Genomic DNA, 18628 nt, shown 5'->3' on the forward strand with positions numbered 1-18628 from the left:
ACCTCGGAAATAACTCTGCTGGTCCATCTATCCGGGACAAACAGTCTCTCTGGTGGACAACGGTCAGGTCTATCCGCCTGAAATTTCTGCAGCACTCGTCGCAAATCTGGGAAAATGGCAGACAAAATCACTCCCTCTCTGAGAATACCAGCCGGCTCAGAAACTCCCGGAGAGTCAGGCACAAAACTCCTAGAAAGTGCATCAGCCTTCACGTTCTTCGAACCAGGCAGGTATGAGACCACGAAATTGAAACGGGAGAAAAACAGCGACCAACGAGCCTGTCTAGGATTCAGGCGCTTGGCAGATTCGAGGTAAATCAGGTTTTTATGATCAGTCAAGACCACCACACGATGTTTAGCTCCTTCGAGCCAATGTCGCCACTCCTCAAATGCCCACTTCATAGCCAACAACTCCCGATTACCAACATCATAATTCCGCTCGGCAGGCGAAAACTTTCTTGAAAAGAAAGCACATGGCTTCATCACAGAGCCATCAGGGCTTCTCTGCGACAAAACAGCCCCTGCTCCAATCTCAGAAGCATCAACCTCGACCTGGAAGGGGAGAGAGACATCTGGTTGACATAAGACTGGAGCTGAAGAAAACCGGTGCTTCAGTTCCCGAAAGACCTCCACGGCCGCAGGAGACCAATTAGTCACATCAGAACCCTTCTTGGTCAAATCCGTCAAAGGTTTAACCACGCTAGAAAAATTAGCGATGAAACGACGGTAAAAATTAGCAAAACCCAAGAACTTCTGAAGACTCTTAACAGACGTAGGCTGAGTCCAGTCATGAATAGCCTGGACCTTGACTGGGTCCATCTCCACAGTAGAAGGAGAAAAAATAAAACCCAAAAAGGAGACCTTCTGTACTCCGAAGAGGCATTTTGAGCCTTTCACAAATAAAGCATTAGCACGCAGGACCTGAAACACCATCCTGACCTGCTTCACATGGGACTCCCAATCATCAGAAAAGACCAAAATGTCATCCAGATAAACAATCATAAATTTATCCAGGTATTCTCGGAAGATGTCATGCATGAAGGACTGAAACACAGAAGGAGCATTAGAGAGTCCAAAAGGCATCACTAAGTACTCAAAATGGCCTTCGGGCGTATTAAATGCTGTTTTCCATTCATCTCCCTGCTTAATGCGCACAAGGTTATACGCACCACGGAGATCTATCTTAGTGAACCAACTGGCCCCCTTAATCCGAGCAAACAAATCAGACAATAGTGGCAAAGGATACTGAAATTTGACTGTGATTTTATTCAGAAGACGATAATCTATACAAGGTCTCAAAGAACCGTCCTTCTTGGCCACAAAAAAAAATCCTGCACCAAGAGGGGAAGAGGATGGGCGAATATGTCCCTTCTCCAAAGACTCCTTTATATAACTCCGCATCGCGGCATGCTCTGGTATAGACAAATTAAAAAGTCGTCCCTTAGGGAATTTACTACCAGGAATTAAATTTATAGCACAGTCACAATCCCTATGAGGGGGCAGGGCACTGGACCTGGGCTCATCAAATACATCCTGGTAGTCAGACAAAAACTCAGGGACCTCAGAAGGAGTGGAAGAAGCAATAGACACCAACGGAGTATCGCCATGAATTCCCTGACAACCCCAACTTGACACAGACATAGCTTTCCAATCTAAAACTGGATTATGAGCCTGCAGCCATGGCAGACCCAAAATGACAACATCATGCAAATTATGCAGAACGAGAAAGCGAATCACCTCCTGATGTACGGGAGTTATGCACATGGTCATTTGCGTCCAATACTGAGGCTTATTCTCAGCCAATGGCGTAGCATCAATTCCCCTCAGAGGAATAGGAAATTCCAAAGGCTCCAGGACAAAACCACAGCGCCTGGCAAACGACAAATCCATCAGATTCAGGGCAGCACCCGAATCCACAAAAGCCATAACCGGGTAGGACGACAAAGAACAAATCAAAGTAAGAGAAAAAATAAATTTAGGCTGTATCGTACCAATGGTGACAGGTTTAGCGATTTGTTTTAAACGTTTAGAGCATGCTGAGATAACATGAGTAGAATCACCACAGTAAAAGCACAACCCATTTTGACGTCTATGACTTTGTCGCTCAATTCTGGTCAGAGTTCGGTCACATTGCATAGACTCAGGTCTCTGTTCAGAAAATACCGCCAAAGGATGAGCAGATTTGCGCTCCCGCAAACGCCGATCAACCTGAATGGCTAAAGCCATAGAATCACTCAGACTTGTAGGGGTGGGAAACCCCACCATAACATTCTTAACGGCCTCAGAAAGACCTTCTCTGAAATTTGCAGCCAGGGCACACTCATTCCATTGAGTAAGCACCGACCATTTCCGAAATGTTTGACAATACACCTCTGCTTCATCCTGACCTTGAGAGATAGCCAGCAACGCTTTTTCTGCCTGATTCTCAAGATTAGGCTCCTCATAAAGCAGTCCAAGAGCCAGAAAAAATGCATCTACATTAAGCAATGCAGGATCTCCTGGCGCCAGAGAGAAAGCCCAATCTTGAGGGTCGCCACGCAACAAGGAGATAACAATTTTAACTTGCTGAGCGGAATCACCAGAGGAACGAGGTCTCAGAGACAGAAATAACTTACAATTATTCTTAAAATTCTGAAACCTAGATCTATCTCCAGAAAACAACTCAGTAATGGGTATCTTTGGTTCTGACTTAGGGCTATGAATAACAAAATCCTGAATACTTTTCACCCGTGCAGTAAGATGATCCACACTAGAAGTCAGAGTCTGAACATTCATGTCTGCAGCTGAGCTCAAAACCACCCAGAGTTCAAGGGGATGAAAGAAGCTAAACAGACTGCAGCAAAGGAAAAGCGGGAGGAAAAAAAAAAAATGTACTCAGGTCTTCTTTTTATCCCACTTCTGCGATGCATTAAACACTTTTTTGGCCTGCTATACTGTTATGATCCTTAGTGGTTGAGGATCACGAATTACTCCAGCTAAGTAACAAACATAGGACAAGCTCTAGGGAGGTGGCAAACTGGACTGACCGCAAATCTGAACCTATCCAAACACACTAGAAGTAGCCGGTGAACGTGCCTAAAAATCCTAGACGTCTCGAGCCAGCCTGAGGAACTAACTACCCCTAGAGAGAAAGAAAGACCTCTCTTGCCTCCAGAGAAATAATCCCCAAAGATATAGAAGCCCCCAACAAATAATAACGGTGAGGTAAGAGGAAGGCACATACACAGGGGGAAAACAGATTCAGCAAATGAGGCCCACTAATACTAGATAGCAGAAAATAGTAAGGGGTCTGTGCGGTCAGTAAAAAACCCTTACAAAATATCCACACTGAGATTTCAAGAACCCCCGCACCAACTAACGGTGTGGGGGGAGAAACTCAGTCCCCTAGAGCAACCAGCAAGCGAGGAGATCACATCTTAGCAAGCTGGACAAGAAACATGATGATGCAGATAATCAAAAAATCAACAGACAAAAACTTAGCTTGTCTTGGAGAGGCTGGGAGCAAGGTAATCACAAGGAATCTAAAGAGCACTGAATACATTGATAGCAGGCAAGGAACTGAATATCCAGGTGAGCTAAATAGGAAATCAACCAAGGATAACGAACCAGCTGATGCAGCCAACCTGCAGAAAAACAACACTACACAGTACCGCTTGTGACCACTAGAGGGAGCCTAAAAATAGAGTTCACAACAATCATCAGTACTAACCATCTTAGTAGCCATTTTGAAATTGTGCATAGGGGTGCCGAGGTCCTTCATCTGTGAACACTTTGCAAGCGTGATTTGCACCACATCCATACTACATTGGCCCAAGCTATGCAAACGAACATGCACCCGAGAAAATCGCTGTTTCCTGTTGTGAATTCCGCTCTTGGGCTCCCTCCGGTGGTTGTAAGTGGCATTTTTGTGAATTCTGTTCTTGGGCTCCCTCCTGTGGTTTTGAGTGGTATGGCTGCTTCTGGGATTTAGCATCAGCAGCTGTTTTCACTGATCGTCTTTCTGGCTCGGCTATATTAGTCTGGCCTGTTTCCTCATTCAATGCCAGTTGTCAATTGTTCCAGCCTGGAGTCACAGCTCTTTGGATTTCCCTGACACTCTGACCAGTTCAGCAAAGCTAAGTCCTTGCTTGTCCTTTTGCAGTTCACTTGTTGTGGACTTTGTTGTTCAGCACTTTCTATGTTTTGCTCATTTGTCCAGCTTATCAGTATGAACCTATTAAGCTAAGCTGGAAGCTCTGGGCAGCAGAGTTTGCCCTCCACACCTTTAGTCAGGTGTGGAGATTTTTGCATTTCTCTGCGGTGGACTTTTTCTAGTTTTTATTACTGACCGCACAGTGTTCTGTCCTGTACTAATTCTATCTAGCTAGAAGTGGCCTCCTTTGCTAAATCTTGTTTCATACTACGTATGTCATTTCCTTCTCCTCTCACAGTCATTATTTGTGGGGGGCTGTCCTATCCTTTGGGGATTTTCTCTGAGGCAAGATAGCGTTCCTGTTTCTACCTCTAGGGGTAGCTAGTTCTCTGGCTGTGACGAGGTGTCCAGGGAGTGACAGGAACATCCCACGGCTACTGCTAGTGTCTGTGTTAAGATTAGGAACTGCGGTCTGTATAGTTACCACCTACTCAGAGCTAGTCGCATGTCGCTCCTACATCACCAGACCATAACAGTTTCCACAGTCACTGCAACATATGCAGAGTGGAAAAATTGGAACATCGCATATCAAACAGTTAATTGGTAGGCCAAAAGACCTCTGTAGCATACAAATCGATGATCTGCAGGGTGAGAACATTGTAAGTGAGCACACAGTGACAGTGCTTTCTGCAGCAGCTCATACAGGCCAGGATAGTGGTGTTGAATAGTGTTGAGCGATACCTTCCGATATTCAAAAGTATCGGTATCGGATTGGATCGGCCGATATCCAAAAAATATCGGATATCGCCGATACCGATACCCGATACCAATACAAGTCAATGGGACACAAATATCGGAAGGTATCCTGGATGGTTCCCAGGGTCTGAAGGAGAGGAAACTCTCCTTCAGGCCCTGGGATCCATATTCATGTAAAAAATAAAGAATAAAAATAAAAAATATGGATATACTCACCCCTCCGACGGACCCTGGACCTTAGCGGTGCAACCGGCAGCCTCCATTCCTAAGAATGCAGTGAGTGAAGGACCTTCGATGACGTCGTGGTCACGTGAGCGGTCACATGAGCGGTCACGCGACCAATCACAAGACCGCGACATCATGGCAGGTCCTGTACACTCACTGCATTCTTAGGAACGGAGGCTGCCGGTTTCACCGCTAAGGTCCAGGGTCCGTCGGAGGGGTGAGTATATCCATATTTTTTATTTTTATTCTTTATTTTTTACATGAATATGGATCCCAGGGCCTGAAGGAGAGTCTCCTCTCCTCCAGACCCTGGGAACCATACACTGGGAACTTCCGATTCCGATTTCCGATATCACAAAAATATCGGAACTCGGTATCGGAATTCCGACACAACGAATATTGGCCGACACCCGATATTTGCAGTATCAGAATGCTCAACACTAGTGTTGAAATTACTGTACCACCAGGTTCAGGACTTGAGCCATGCAAGGTACGTGTGTGAGGTTGCCCCAGGTTGAGGGTGTAGGTGGAGGCCCAAGAGGAGGTGGAGGAGGCAGAAGAAGTGGAGGAAGTGTTACATATAGAGGTTTGTCCCACAAGCCTTGGGGATTACAAGACTTGTGGAGCAGCCCTTTGCCTGCAAAGCCACCAGAGTCACCAGAGTGACCAAGTGCCTAGTCAGCGAGATGTAACGCTCCTGACCATGTTTGCTTGTCGAGGTCAGTGGTGAAATGCAAACAAAACCAAAAGAAAAAGAACACCAGGATCCCTAAAATTTAACTTTTAATATATAAAGCTAAAGGCCATGTTCACACAGTGCGTTTTTTACCGTGGAACCGCAGCGCTTTTGCCGCTGCGGTTCCGCAGCTTTTTTCCATGCAGGGTACAGTACAATGTACCCTATGGAAAACAGGAACCACTGTGCACATGATCCTGAATTTCAAAAAAAAAGCCGCGCTGAATAGCTGCGGGAAAAAAGAAGGAGCATGTCACTTCTTTGTCCGAAACAGCAGCGGTTCTGCACCCATAGACCTCCATTGTGAGGTCAAACCCGCAGTAAAACCCGCAGATCAAAAATATATCTGCGGGTTTTATTGCGGTTTGTGGTGCAGAACCGCTGCAGCAGGAAGTGCGGGGAAGCGGCCGGAAGTGCGTGGGCGGAAGTGCTTGGGCGGAGAGACATGGAGGCATACCGTCGCATGGGGATCGTGTCGGCCGTTTGATTGATTTGGTATGTGTGTGTGTGTGTGTATATGTGTGTGTGTGTGTGTGTGTGTATGTGTGTGTGTATGTGTCCCCATGCGACGCTAGTGCCACCATTGTGCTAAGTCGCCGTATGGGACTACTACTCCCATCCGGTATTAGGATGGGAGAGTTGTGCCTGTGTTCGGTGACTTAGCACAGTTGTAAAGTTACACAAAACACACACAATACACATACATGACACACAGTACATACAACATATAACACAGAGTATATACTCACCAACAGCACACTGGTAGGCGAAGCCCTCGATCCCCTAGAAAAAATCCCAAAATAAAAAATCAAATCCATACTCCCTGTCCGCAGAATCCATAAAACGAGTGTCCCACGTCGATCGGCTGCTCTCCGGCGATACACTGCCAGGAGCGAAGCTCCTAGCAGTGTATCGCGTACTCTTCCGGAGTTCAATGGCTCCGGCGTCTCGGTTAACGGCAGTACAGCTGCGTTGAACTTTCCCACGCAGCACTGCCGTTAAGCGAGAGTGACGGGGTCAATGACCGCCGGTAAACTTGCTCGCGCATGCGCAGTGACACACCGACAGGAACCATGGCTCCTGTCAGTGTGTTATACGTTATATATATGTGTGATACTTGGCACTGAAATACGTGATACGTGGCACTTAAATACGTGATACGTGGCACTTAAATACGTGGCACTGAAATACGTGATACGTGGCACTTATATACATGGCACTTAAATACGTGATACGTGGCACTGAAATACGTGATACGTGGCACTTAAATACGTGGCAGTTAAATATGTGGCACTTAAATACGTGGCATTTAAATACATGGCACTGAAATACGTGATACGTGGCACTTAAATACGTGGCAGTTAAATACGTGGCACTTAAATACGTGGCACTGAAATACGTGATACGTGGCACTTAAATACGTGGCACTTAAATACGTGGCACTGAAATACGTGATACGTGGCACTGAAATACGTGATACGTGGCACTTAAATACGTGGCACTTAAATACGTGGCACTTAAATACGTGATACGTGGCACTGAAATACGTGATACGTGGCAGTTAAATACGTGGCAGTTAAATACGTGGCACTGAAATACGTGATACGTGACACTTAAATACGTGGCACTTAAATACGTGGCACTTAAATACGTGATACGTGGCACTGAAATACGTGATACGTGGCAGTTAAATACGTGGCACTTAAATACGTGGCACTTAAATACGTGGCACTGAAATACGTGGCACTGAAATACGTGGCACTGAAATACGTGGCACTTGGGCTATGTTCACATTTGCGTTGTGCACCGCAGCGTCGGCGCCGCAACACACAACGCAAACAAAAACGCAGCAAAACGCATGCACAACGCTGCGTTTTGCGCCGCATGCGTCCTTTTTTTGATTGATTTTGGACGCAGCAAAAATGCAACTTGCTGCGTCCTCTGCGCCCGGATGCGTGCGCTGCAGTGACGCATGCGGCGCAAAATGCAAGTGCGACGCATGTCCATGCGCCCCCATGTTAAATATAGGGGCGCATGACGCATGCGGCGACGCTGCGGCGCCCGACGCTGCGGCGCCCGACGCTGCGGCGCAGACCGCAAATGTGAACATAGACTTAAATAGCTGGATAGAGCTGGATCCGCGGGCTGTGATCTGGCCTACGCTCATCACTCTGCAGAGCGCTGTCATTCAAAACACGTCCACTCATTTTGGTGTTTAGTCCCAAAATGGAGGATGGAAGAAGAAAAGGGTTGGACAAGGAAATGACATCATTTCTTTTTTTTTTCCCCCACTGCAGTTAAAGCTTTATTTGTGTCAAACACAGACAATCTGCAGAGAAAACTGCATAAAAAACCGCACTAAAAACCGCATCAAAAACCGCACCAAAAACCGCACCAAAAACGCACCAAAAACCACACCTGCGTTTTCTGCCAAGAGCTGCGGTTTTTAGTCCTGAAAAAAAGGAGGGAAATCAGGAATGTGTGAACATACCCAAAAACTGTTCTAAATTTGGAGACAAGCAGCAAAATACAAGTATATAGATACCAATTTACATATAGATACCATAGGGAAAAATAACAAAGATGTGTCCTATTGGGCCTGATAAATGTACTAGGTTAACCCTTGCCTAACAGTGGAGGTTGGCACCCTAAGTTTCTGTGGTAGATCCCCCACTCCATGGCGGCTCGGAAAAAAAAATACACAATACGGATTTTTTTGCTCCGTTTTGACAAATGTTGTAGCACAAATGAGACAAGTACATAATTTTCTGCACTTTATTTGCAAATAGATCTATACAGATATTATGCTAAAAGGGACATTATTGCCCATCTGGGAGGAAAATATGGCTTGTTTAGTAATGAACACAGCCTCTCCATTTATTATTTAATTTTTTTAATTTTTTCTATTTTTTCTTTCTACGTTTTCTTTGATTTTTTCACATGGGCAATGGGTGTATTGGGACATAATTTTATTGATTATAGTGATTCATAGGGATAGGAGGGCGAGCACCAACGGAGTGGGGGCGCCTACTGCAGAAACTTAGGGTGCCAACCTCCACTGTTAGGCAGGGGTTAGCCTAGTACTTTTATAGGGCCCAATAGGACACATCTTTGTTATTTTTCCCTATGGTATCTATATATAAATTGGTATCTATATACTTGTATTTTGCTGCTTGTCTCCAAATTTGGAATAGTTTTTAGCTTTATATATTAAAAGTTACATTTTAGCGATCCTGGTGTTCTTTCTCTTTTGGAGATATAGGATCTCAATAGATTTGTTTTTGGTGGTCACAGTGGTGAAATGCACCCTGGCAGATATAGATTTTTTCAAGTAACAGGTAATGTTGTCTGCAACATGCTGGTGTAGCTCCGGCACAGCTTTCTTAGAGAAGTATTGGCAACTGGTACTGGGGATGGTCATCAGCTTTCAGAAACCATCTGTTTCCACCAGGTGGAAAAGCAGCATTTCCTTGCCCAACAGATTGAGGATGGTGGAGTTCAAGCTCTTAGCTAGGGCATGTGTGCGAGAAAACATTCTTTTACATGACCACAACTGTGGGACCAAGGACTAGTTGCTGTCTTGAGAGAGAGTAGAGTAGGGTGAACATGACAAACTGGTGGACTGTGAATGAGGTGCAGGCGGAGATGTTATAGTGGATTGAGTAAGATGTGGTGTGCTTGGTGAAACAAAAACAGCAGGCATCTCCACTTCCGTAATGGCCGACGGGCTCTCACTCACCCCGACTGTAGGAGCTAAAGAAATGGAGGTTCTGTGGCCAGACACCTGTGTTAGAACACTTGCCATGGTGACAGAGGAGGAATAAGAAGCAGATACGGTTGATGGGATGGCCAATTGTTGGCGAGATCAGCTAGTCCACATTTTTGTGCAGTGAGATTTCCAGAATAATACATGTTGATTGTGTATGTGCCAGTTCATGCAAGTAGTTGTCAAATTATTGCAATTTTTGCAATTATTGCAAAGTTGGCAAATAATGTGAGTTGGGTCATACTTTGCGGTCTCAAAAAAGGCCCAGGCTAGGCAACCCTTACTGCCCCTGTGACTTGCAAATTATCGATCGCTGCTGGCCACAGCTAGAGTTGTGGCTGAGTATGAAGTGCTTGTCATGGTTGTATCACTCCATGTCTGTGTGGCAAGTTGCAATGTATTCTCATCTTCCACCTCCTCTACTGAGTTACTCAGCTGCATACCTTTGGATCCACACCAAGTGAGATCTACAACCTCACTGCCATCTTCTTTGTTCTCCCACTCCTAATTGTGACCCTCCTCCTCTTCCTGCTCTGGCAGTACAGTACAGTTTGCATGTGCTCCAGGTATCTGAATCTGATCAGGATCACCTCCACCCCCGGGGTTTAACGGAGGTGATGAGGGTCTGAATTCTGCTCGGACCCTGCTTCGTCCAGTCCCGGGATCCAACATGAAAAAATTTTGAGCATTGGTGCAGATGCTTTCCTCCTCTGGATTGTGTGAATCTTTGAAACAGACCTCTCATGCCCATGGAATGGAATGTGTGAAAAGCTCTGCAGACTCGCCCATCTGTGGCTCCCCACAGTCAGTTAGGTGTTTGGAAAGTTGTGATGTGAGGGAGAAAACAAGGGTAATTTGGGTGCGACCTTTGAAAATTGTACTGTGTGTGATGTTAAGAAGGATGAGGAGGAGAGGCAACTTGATGCAGCGCTTTCCATCCACTGAAGCACGTGCACTTTCTGGCCCTCATCTACAAGGCATACTGCTATGTGGCTGCCAAAGAAAAGGACTCAAGTAGCCTTTTCAGTAACAGTTGTCAGTTGTCTTTGGATAGGATGAGCTGGTGTTTGTTCAATAGAGCATTTAGTAACATTACCACTTAACCCATGTATACATCGATCACCAAGCCTATTCCACCCTCCCGCAGGACCTTGCCTTTTCCCACTCATGTTGGATGTACCCTTCCTCTCTTTTGAAAAAAGTAAGTCGAATCCAGCAGGATTGAAGTTAAAACCAGTCTCTGTTTATTTCTTCATTAAAAATATGGTACACTACTCCAAAATATGAAACATATGTATATTTCACAGCATGTAACGCAAAATTTCAAAGTATAGCAGCGTTATTCCGACGCGTTTTGACTGAAGTCTTAATCATGGCATCTTCCTCTCTTTTACCCAGCTGTTTCACAACCCTAGGCCCAGACCTGTTAGCCACCTGTCACTAAATTAACAATGAATATTTATTTTCTGAGATAGAAACGATTTTGATTAGGAAATGTTGACTCCTGCCTGCATCCTAATATTAGCCCAATTTTATTTAGAAAATCTGAACAACAATATTAGCCCAAACTATTTTGATTGGGAAATGGGGCCTGGGGCCTAAACTCCAATATTAGCCCAAATGATTTTGATTAGAAAATGTGGACTCCTGCCTACACCCCAGTATTAGCCCAAAACAATTTTTTTCAGGAAATGTGGCCTGGCGCCTGCACAATAATATTAGCCCAAACGATTTCGACTAGAAAATTATGCCTCCTGCCTGCACCCCAATAGTAGCCCAAATGATTTTGATTAGGAAATGGGCCTCCTGTCTGCATCACAACATTAGCCCAAATGATTTTGATTAAGAAATGGTGCCTCCTGTCTACACACCAATATGAGCTCAAGCGATTTTGATTAGGAAATATGACTTCATGATTGCAACACAGTATTAGCCCAAATGATTTGGATTAGGAAATGTGAACTCCTGCTCGCTTAATGGCACCAGAGTATGTTCTTCCACTACGCTATGTGTTAAGGAGTGTTGCTAAGTTGCATAATGGGCTGGTTTCATGTGGACCTTCATAGAGTGGGAGGGAGAAGGTCCACTTTATCTACACTGGCAGAGCTGCCAGGACATATGTGATGTCATGATCATGTGGTCAGTCACATGATCAAAAGAGTCACATGGTCTTGGGTTTAACTAACCGAGCTCTACAGGCAGTTGGGGCACAGCTAGGCTGGAGAGAGGAGTCTCCATTGGTTTTCGTGATCTGAAGAAAGACTCTACCTGTGTTGCTCCAGAGTGGGGTGCCACCCGCATGCATATGGACTGAGTTGCAGTGTTTTGCATTTTGTTGTTTTGTTTTAGCCAGAAAGGCTGCATTTATTTTCCCTTTCTGTTGGTTTATGACGCAATACAATAAACCAACAGAGGACCAACTGCTTGACTATTTTCTACTTCTGTTTACCGCCACTTAAGTTGGACTACCACAGCTGTTACACTGACAAAATGGAGCCAGCAAAACAACATGTCCGCTTTTTATATGGAGACGGACATGTGACTTTAGCAGCCAATGACAGAAGCCCTTGTTTCTGGATATTGTGGATGATTTCTGGTCATCTGATTGAAAATATATGTGCTTAAAATTACAGGTTATTGGTACCAGATTTTGTGATAGGACGTTGATCTAGGGAACTAGTGTGATTGCTCTTTATGTTGTTAGGAAGGAATTTCCCCCCTAATATGGAGATATTAGTGTGTGTCTAATGGGTTTCTTGCCTTCTTCTGGATCAACATGTTTGGTTATAGGTTGAACTTGATTGGCTACCTTCAACCTTAAAAACTATGAAACTTTTTAAGAGGACATTTACACTATAATCTTTGTATATATCTTTTATATACAACTTATTTCCTCTTCTTTATTTATAGTTAACATCTTGTTGTATATCTCTTGTAGGGATGAGATTCCAGTCAACAATGTTGTAGAACTTATGCACCAAGTGTCCTTGGGAATGAAATACCTTGAAGAACACAACTTTGTGCATCGTGATTTGGCTGCTCGCAACGTCCTCCTGGTGAACCAACATTATGCAAAAATCAGTGACTTTGGGCTCTCTAAGGCCCTTGGAGCTGATGACAGTTATTATACGGTAATAATATTCAAGGTTTTACTCATTACATATCTCATTATTCAAGCCAATTCAACAGTGCAGAGTCTGGTAAAAACTGTATTCCAGTGCAATCACTTCTTGGGATATGTCTATAAATATTATAGTCAAAGCACTGTTGGCCAAACAAAATTAAAAAGTGATGCTGGTAAGCGACAGTTTTGCTTCAAATGCATGTCCAAGAGTAAACATTTGAGATTATAGAATAAATTCTCCAGGTTCAACAAATTTTTCCCCAAAATTTGATTCACCGCAAATGTACTTTCTGTAAAACCTCTAATTATCCTCAAAAGACATGTAATGACTCTAAGAACAGGCCTTTGCATCCTGGAAACTCAGTCCTCCAGAGCCCAGTCTTAAATTAAGTGGTGGTGTGTATGCTTGTCCTCAGCTCCATTCATGGACTATGGAATTGCAGTCGTGTATCCGGCAGTTTCAATAAAAATGCTCAAACCAGAGATTTCACATTTAATATGCCCTAAGTTACAGTGCCCCCTGAATAGTGTTCCTAAATACAGTTCCTTGATTAAATATTTCCCCATATACACTGCCACAGTCATAGTAGCCCTATCAGTAGTATCCTAGAGGCATCTCTTTCTATCTTTTATGGTGCACTCTAGAGGATCAAAACAGACTGTTATGCAGCAAAACAGCATAAGACAAATACTTTCCCTAAAAGACAGTGGCACCTCTATCAGGCACTGCCACTGCACATGGTGTCCATTGTGTTACATAGGACTGCTGGTGACATCTACTACATTATCTGTACTCAGTTATCACTGTGTTATATTCGGTGTTAAAAAAATATTACAAGGGGGTTGGAGGGCAAATTTTTGTCTTTTTTCTGAACCTAGCAACGTCCTGCGTACTACAAATAGCGGCAGACCATGTGGCTGATATGAAACCCCTGAATATGGGGACCACGGTGCCAGCACTGGCCCCAGGCCCCTCTGCCAACTGTATCCACACCTTACACATCTCGGGATGCAGTAATCATTGACAACACAGTTGTGTCACAGAATTTTATACCATTGTGCAGTGAAGAAAAAATAAATATATTTTTACCACCAACATTTAGTTATAGCCCCAGGTTTTGCATTTTTACAAAGGGAAATGGGCAAACATGTCACCAAAATTTGTCCCACAATTTCTGCTGCATGTAGAAATTCGCCATATGTGGCTGCACAGTACTACTTAGCCATACGGAGAGACTCAGGAGGGATGGAGCGCTGTTTGCCTCCTGGAGCGCAGATTATGCCAGAATACTTTGCGGACTCGATATACAGTTTCTGCTCTTTCCATTTGCCCTGGTGCAAGTGGAATGATAGTACAAGGGTTGATGTCAGCTTTGTATTGGCAGCTGACATCAAGCCCCAAGGTTAGTAATGAAGGGGTGTCTATAAGATGCCCCCATTACTAACCCCAGAGTCAATTTGTAAAAAAAAAAAACACAGCCTGACTAAAGTCCTTTTTTTAAATAAACACTCTCTCCCTCTTTTAACCTCTGCTCCCTGATGACATCTCGTTTGAGTATCCCAGCATGCACTGGGGATTCTCAAATGAAATGTCTTCAAAATGGAAGGAGGGAAAAATAAAAAATTAAAACACTTAGATTAGAGAGGGAACAATAGGGACTTTTTAATTAAAGTATAATAGAAAAATTATTAGATTATTACATTATATAGACAATTAGTGTTAAAATCAATATTTGTTTCAGACCACCCCTTTAAGGCAGTTGCTATCGACATAACACCACTTGTTTGCCCAGGTAGATATGCTGCCGATAACTATGATTTTTAGGACTGCGGTGCTATTCATTGCCCCTGAGAGACAGTTGGTTTTCTGCTTATTGAAACATACTCTTCAAGTGTTTGCAGATAGGCATTAAGAAGCTAAAGTTACATGCTATATTGATCACTTTTTTGGCATATTTTTGCAGGCTCGACAAGGTGGCAAGTGGCCTTTGAAATGGTATGCCCCAGAGTGCATTAATTTTAGAAAGTTTTCCAGCCGAAGTGATGTATGGAGCTATGGTGTTACCATGTGGGAAGCATTCAGCTACGGGCAGAAACCCTACAAGGTATTTGTATTATGGAATAGTTATGCTTTAAATGCAAGTATACGTGTGGATTCAAATTAATTTCTTATTATTTTTACGTACTTGATGTGTGAAGCTGCAGAGATCTTCCTTTAGGACATTTTTTTGGCATGCTCGGTTCTCACTCACTTCTGGACTAAGGTTCGGCATATCACCAAAAATTTGGTAGGGGTCCTGTCAGCCATGAGTTCTCGACCTTGTGATTCACCACAATTTTAATACTTTTGAAATGATACAAAAACTCTTGACTGCGACATTGGGAATGCATGCTTACATTGGTTTCAGAACACTTCCGCCAAAGAGCACTTCTTTGGCCCTATTCATATGTCTGTTTTTCTCGTACATGTGGCATCAGTTTTTTACAGATAGGACCTGGACACATTATAGGTTATGGCTGTTTTCATACATCCTTTTTTTGTGTGGACCTAAAAAAGAACTAGGCAGCATGTTACAATTGTGTGGGTATACTGTTACATTGTATTACCACTACACAGCAGTAAAAAGCAGACAGAACTGGGTGATAAGAAAACATTTACGTCCAGGTAACTTACAGATGACATTGTCTCTGGAGTAGTTCTCTTTCTTTTCTCCTTCATCTTGTCCAGATGCCATGATGAGTTTTCTCATCAACAGCGCATCTCTGCAGACTTTCCATCTTCTCCGGTCTTCTGCAGCACATCATGACATGATGCCCTTAAAGATAGCAGTGTCATTATAATGCTCCCTCCTAAATAAAAATATCGGCTCTATGCTGAGCCCTTGAATAAATAATTGCTCAATATATTCCCTCCACAAAATAGGACCCCCACAGTGTCTCTCTTATGGTTAATGCTATCCACACTACTCAGTATTCTGTGCCCACTCACTTTTCTCTCCCATACTGTCTCCTAGCACTATTCCTCTCAAGTCTCCTCACATGTTTCCCCATCCCTCCTCATACATTTACCCTCTCACTCTCCATACTGCCTCTTCACACATCCCCCCAATTCCCCATACTGTGTTTGCACCCATCCCTTCACCCTTGCTCCCTATACTGTGTCTGCATACAACTTCCCTCGTTCCTCATACTTTGTCTGCACCAATCCCTCACACATCATACTGTGTCTGCACCCTCTCTCTCCAGTCATTGTACTGTGGCTGTACCACCACACTCATCCACCTTGTCCGCTCCCATCCTGCCCACTCACCATATTGTGTCTGCACCCATCTGCCCCACTCATCATACTGTGTCCTCATTCATCCCCCACTCACCATACTGTGTTTGCACCCATTCCTCCACTCACCATATTGTGTCTGCACCCATCTGCCCCACTCACCATACTGTGTCCACAATCATCCTTCCACTCACCATACTGTATCTGCACCCATTCCCCCACTCACTATACTGTGTCTGCAAACATCCCCAATACTGTTTCCTCATACATGCCCCCTATCACCCCCCTTGCTCCTCATATTGTGTGTTTAAATTTCTCCCATTCCTCATATTGTCTGCACCTATCCTTTCCTTGCTCCTCAAAAACTTGTGACCTCAAATCTTCCCCCGTTACACTAAATCTCCTCCAGCCACGCTGCACTAAATCTCCCCCACCACACACAGTAAATCTCCCCCCACAGTAATCCTTCCCTAACACACAGTAAATCTCCCCCCCGCACACAGTAAATATCTCCCCCGCACAATAAATCTCCCCCACACAGTAAATCTCCCCACACAGTAAATCTCACCCACACACACAGTAAATATCCTCTCTACACACAATAAATCTCCCCTACTACAGTAAATCCCCCCCACATACAGGTCCTTCTCAAAAAATTAGCATATAGTGTTAAATTTCATTATTTACCATAATGTAATGATTACAATTAAACTTTCATATATTATAGATTCATTATCCACCAACTGAAATTTGTCAGGTCTTTTATTGTTTTAATACTGATGATTTTGGCATACAACTCCTGATAACCCAAAAAACCTGTCTCAATAAATTAGCATATTTCACCCGACCAATCAAATAAAAGTGTTTTTTAATACCAAACAAAAAAAACATCAAATAATAATGTTCAGTTATGCACTCAATACTTGGTCGGGAATCCTTTGGCAGAAATGACTGCTTCAATGCGGCGTGGCATGGAGGCAATCAGCCTGTGACACTGCTGAGATGTTATGGAGGCCCAGGATGCTTCAATAGCGGCCTTAAGCTCATCCAGAGTGTTGGGTCTTGCGTCTCTCAACTTTCTCTTCACAATATCCCACAGATTCTCTATGGGGTTCAGGTCAGGAGAGTTGGCAGGCCAATTGAGCACAGTAATACCATGGTCAGTAAACCATTTACCAGTGGTTTTGGCACTGTGAGCAGGTGCCAGGTCGTGCTGAAAAATGAAATCTTCATCTCCATAAAGCATTTCAGCCGATGGAAGCATAAAGTGCTCCAAAATCTCCTGATAGCTAGCTGCATTGACCCTGCCCTTGATGAAACACAGTGGACCAACACCAGCAGCTGACATGGCACCCCACACCATCACTGACTGTGGGTACTTGACACTGGACTTCAGGCATTTTGGCATTTCCTTCTCCCCAGTCTTCCTCCAGACTCTGGCACCTTGATTTCCGAATGACATGCAAAATTTGCTTTCATCAGAAAAAAGTACTTGGGACCACTTAGCAACAGTCCAGTGCTGCTTCTCTGTAGCCCAGGTCAGGCGCTTCTGCCGCTGTTTATGGTTCAAAAGTGGCTTTACCTGGGGAATGTGGCACCTGTAGCCCATTTCCTGCACACGCCAGACTCAGTCCACTGCTTCCTCAGGTTCCCCAAGGTCTGGAATCGGTCCTTCTCCACAATCTTCCTCAGGGTCCGGTCACCTCTTCTCGTTGTACAGCGTTTTCTGCCACATTGTTTCCTTCCAACAGACTTACCATTGAGGTGCCTTGATACAGCACTCTGGGAACAGCCTATTTGTTGAGAAATTTCTTTCTGGGTCTTACCCTCTTGCTTGAGGGTGTCAATGATGGCCTTCTTGACATCTGTCAGGTCGCTAGTCTTACCCATGATGGGGGTTTTGAGTAATGAACCAGGCAGGGAGTTTTTAAAAGCCTCGGGTATCTTTTGCATGTGTTTAGAGTTAATTAGTTGATTCAGAAGATTAGGGTAATAGGTAGTTTAGAGAACCTTTTCTTGATATGCTAATTTATTGAGACAGGTTTTTTGGGTTATCAGGAGTTGTATGCCAAAATCATCAGTATTAAAACAATAAAAGACCTGACAAATTTCAGTTGGTGGATAATGAATCTATAATATATGAAAGTTTAATTGTAATCATTACATTATGGTAAATAATGAAATTTAACACTATATGCTAATTTTTTGAGAAGGACCTGTACATTAAATCTCCCCATACACAGTAAATCTCCCCACACACACAGTAAATCTCCCCACCCAAAATCTCCCCCCATTACATGTAATCTACGGCATCTTCGGCTCCACTAGTGTGGAGCACTTACCACCAATGTTCTTCACACCTCTGTGTGCCAGCGAGTGATGTCAGCAGCATTATCCCATGACCTGATCATGTTGTTGACGTTGATCTGACCCAGTGATCAGAATTTTAACTGTACTTGCTTCTGAAGATGCCGACAGCCGAGTTAAAGAACATCGGACTCCCAGTTTGAGGGGCACAAAATGCAGTGGCCGAGGAAGACACTTGGGACTGCAGTATTAGGTGGCCTGACTGAGCCACCCCACCGGCTGCACCCAGGGCACATGCCCTGGCTG

General features: G+C 44.1%; 1 protein-coding gene across 2 annotated transcripts in view; it reads left to right on the forward strand.

Annotated features, from left to right (window-relative positions):
- The window catches only part of ZAP70 (zeta chain of T cell receptor associated protein kinase 70), a 210186-nt gene that overhangs the window by 172177 nt on the left and 19381 nt on the right, over positions 1 to 18628 (forward strand). For both annotated transcript variants that reach the window (XM_077273511.1, XM_077273518.1), the window contains exons 10-11: positions 12553 to 12745; positions 14703 to 14843. In XM_077273511.1, coding sequence (XP_077129626.1) covers positions 12553 to 12745; positions 14703 to 14843 — 334 coding nt within the window. The remainder of the gene's footprint in view (positions 1 to 12552; positions 12746 to 14702; positions 14844 to 18628) is intronic.

This window comes from Ranitomeya variabilis, chromosome 1 (assembly GCF_051348905.1).
Source record: "Ranitomeya variabilis isolate aRanVar5 chromosome 1, aRanVar5.hap1, whole genome shotgun sequence".
NCBI classification, from domain to species: Eukaryota; Metazoa; Chordata; class Amphibia; order Anura; family Dendrobatidae; genus Ranitomeya; species Ranitomeya variabilis.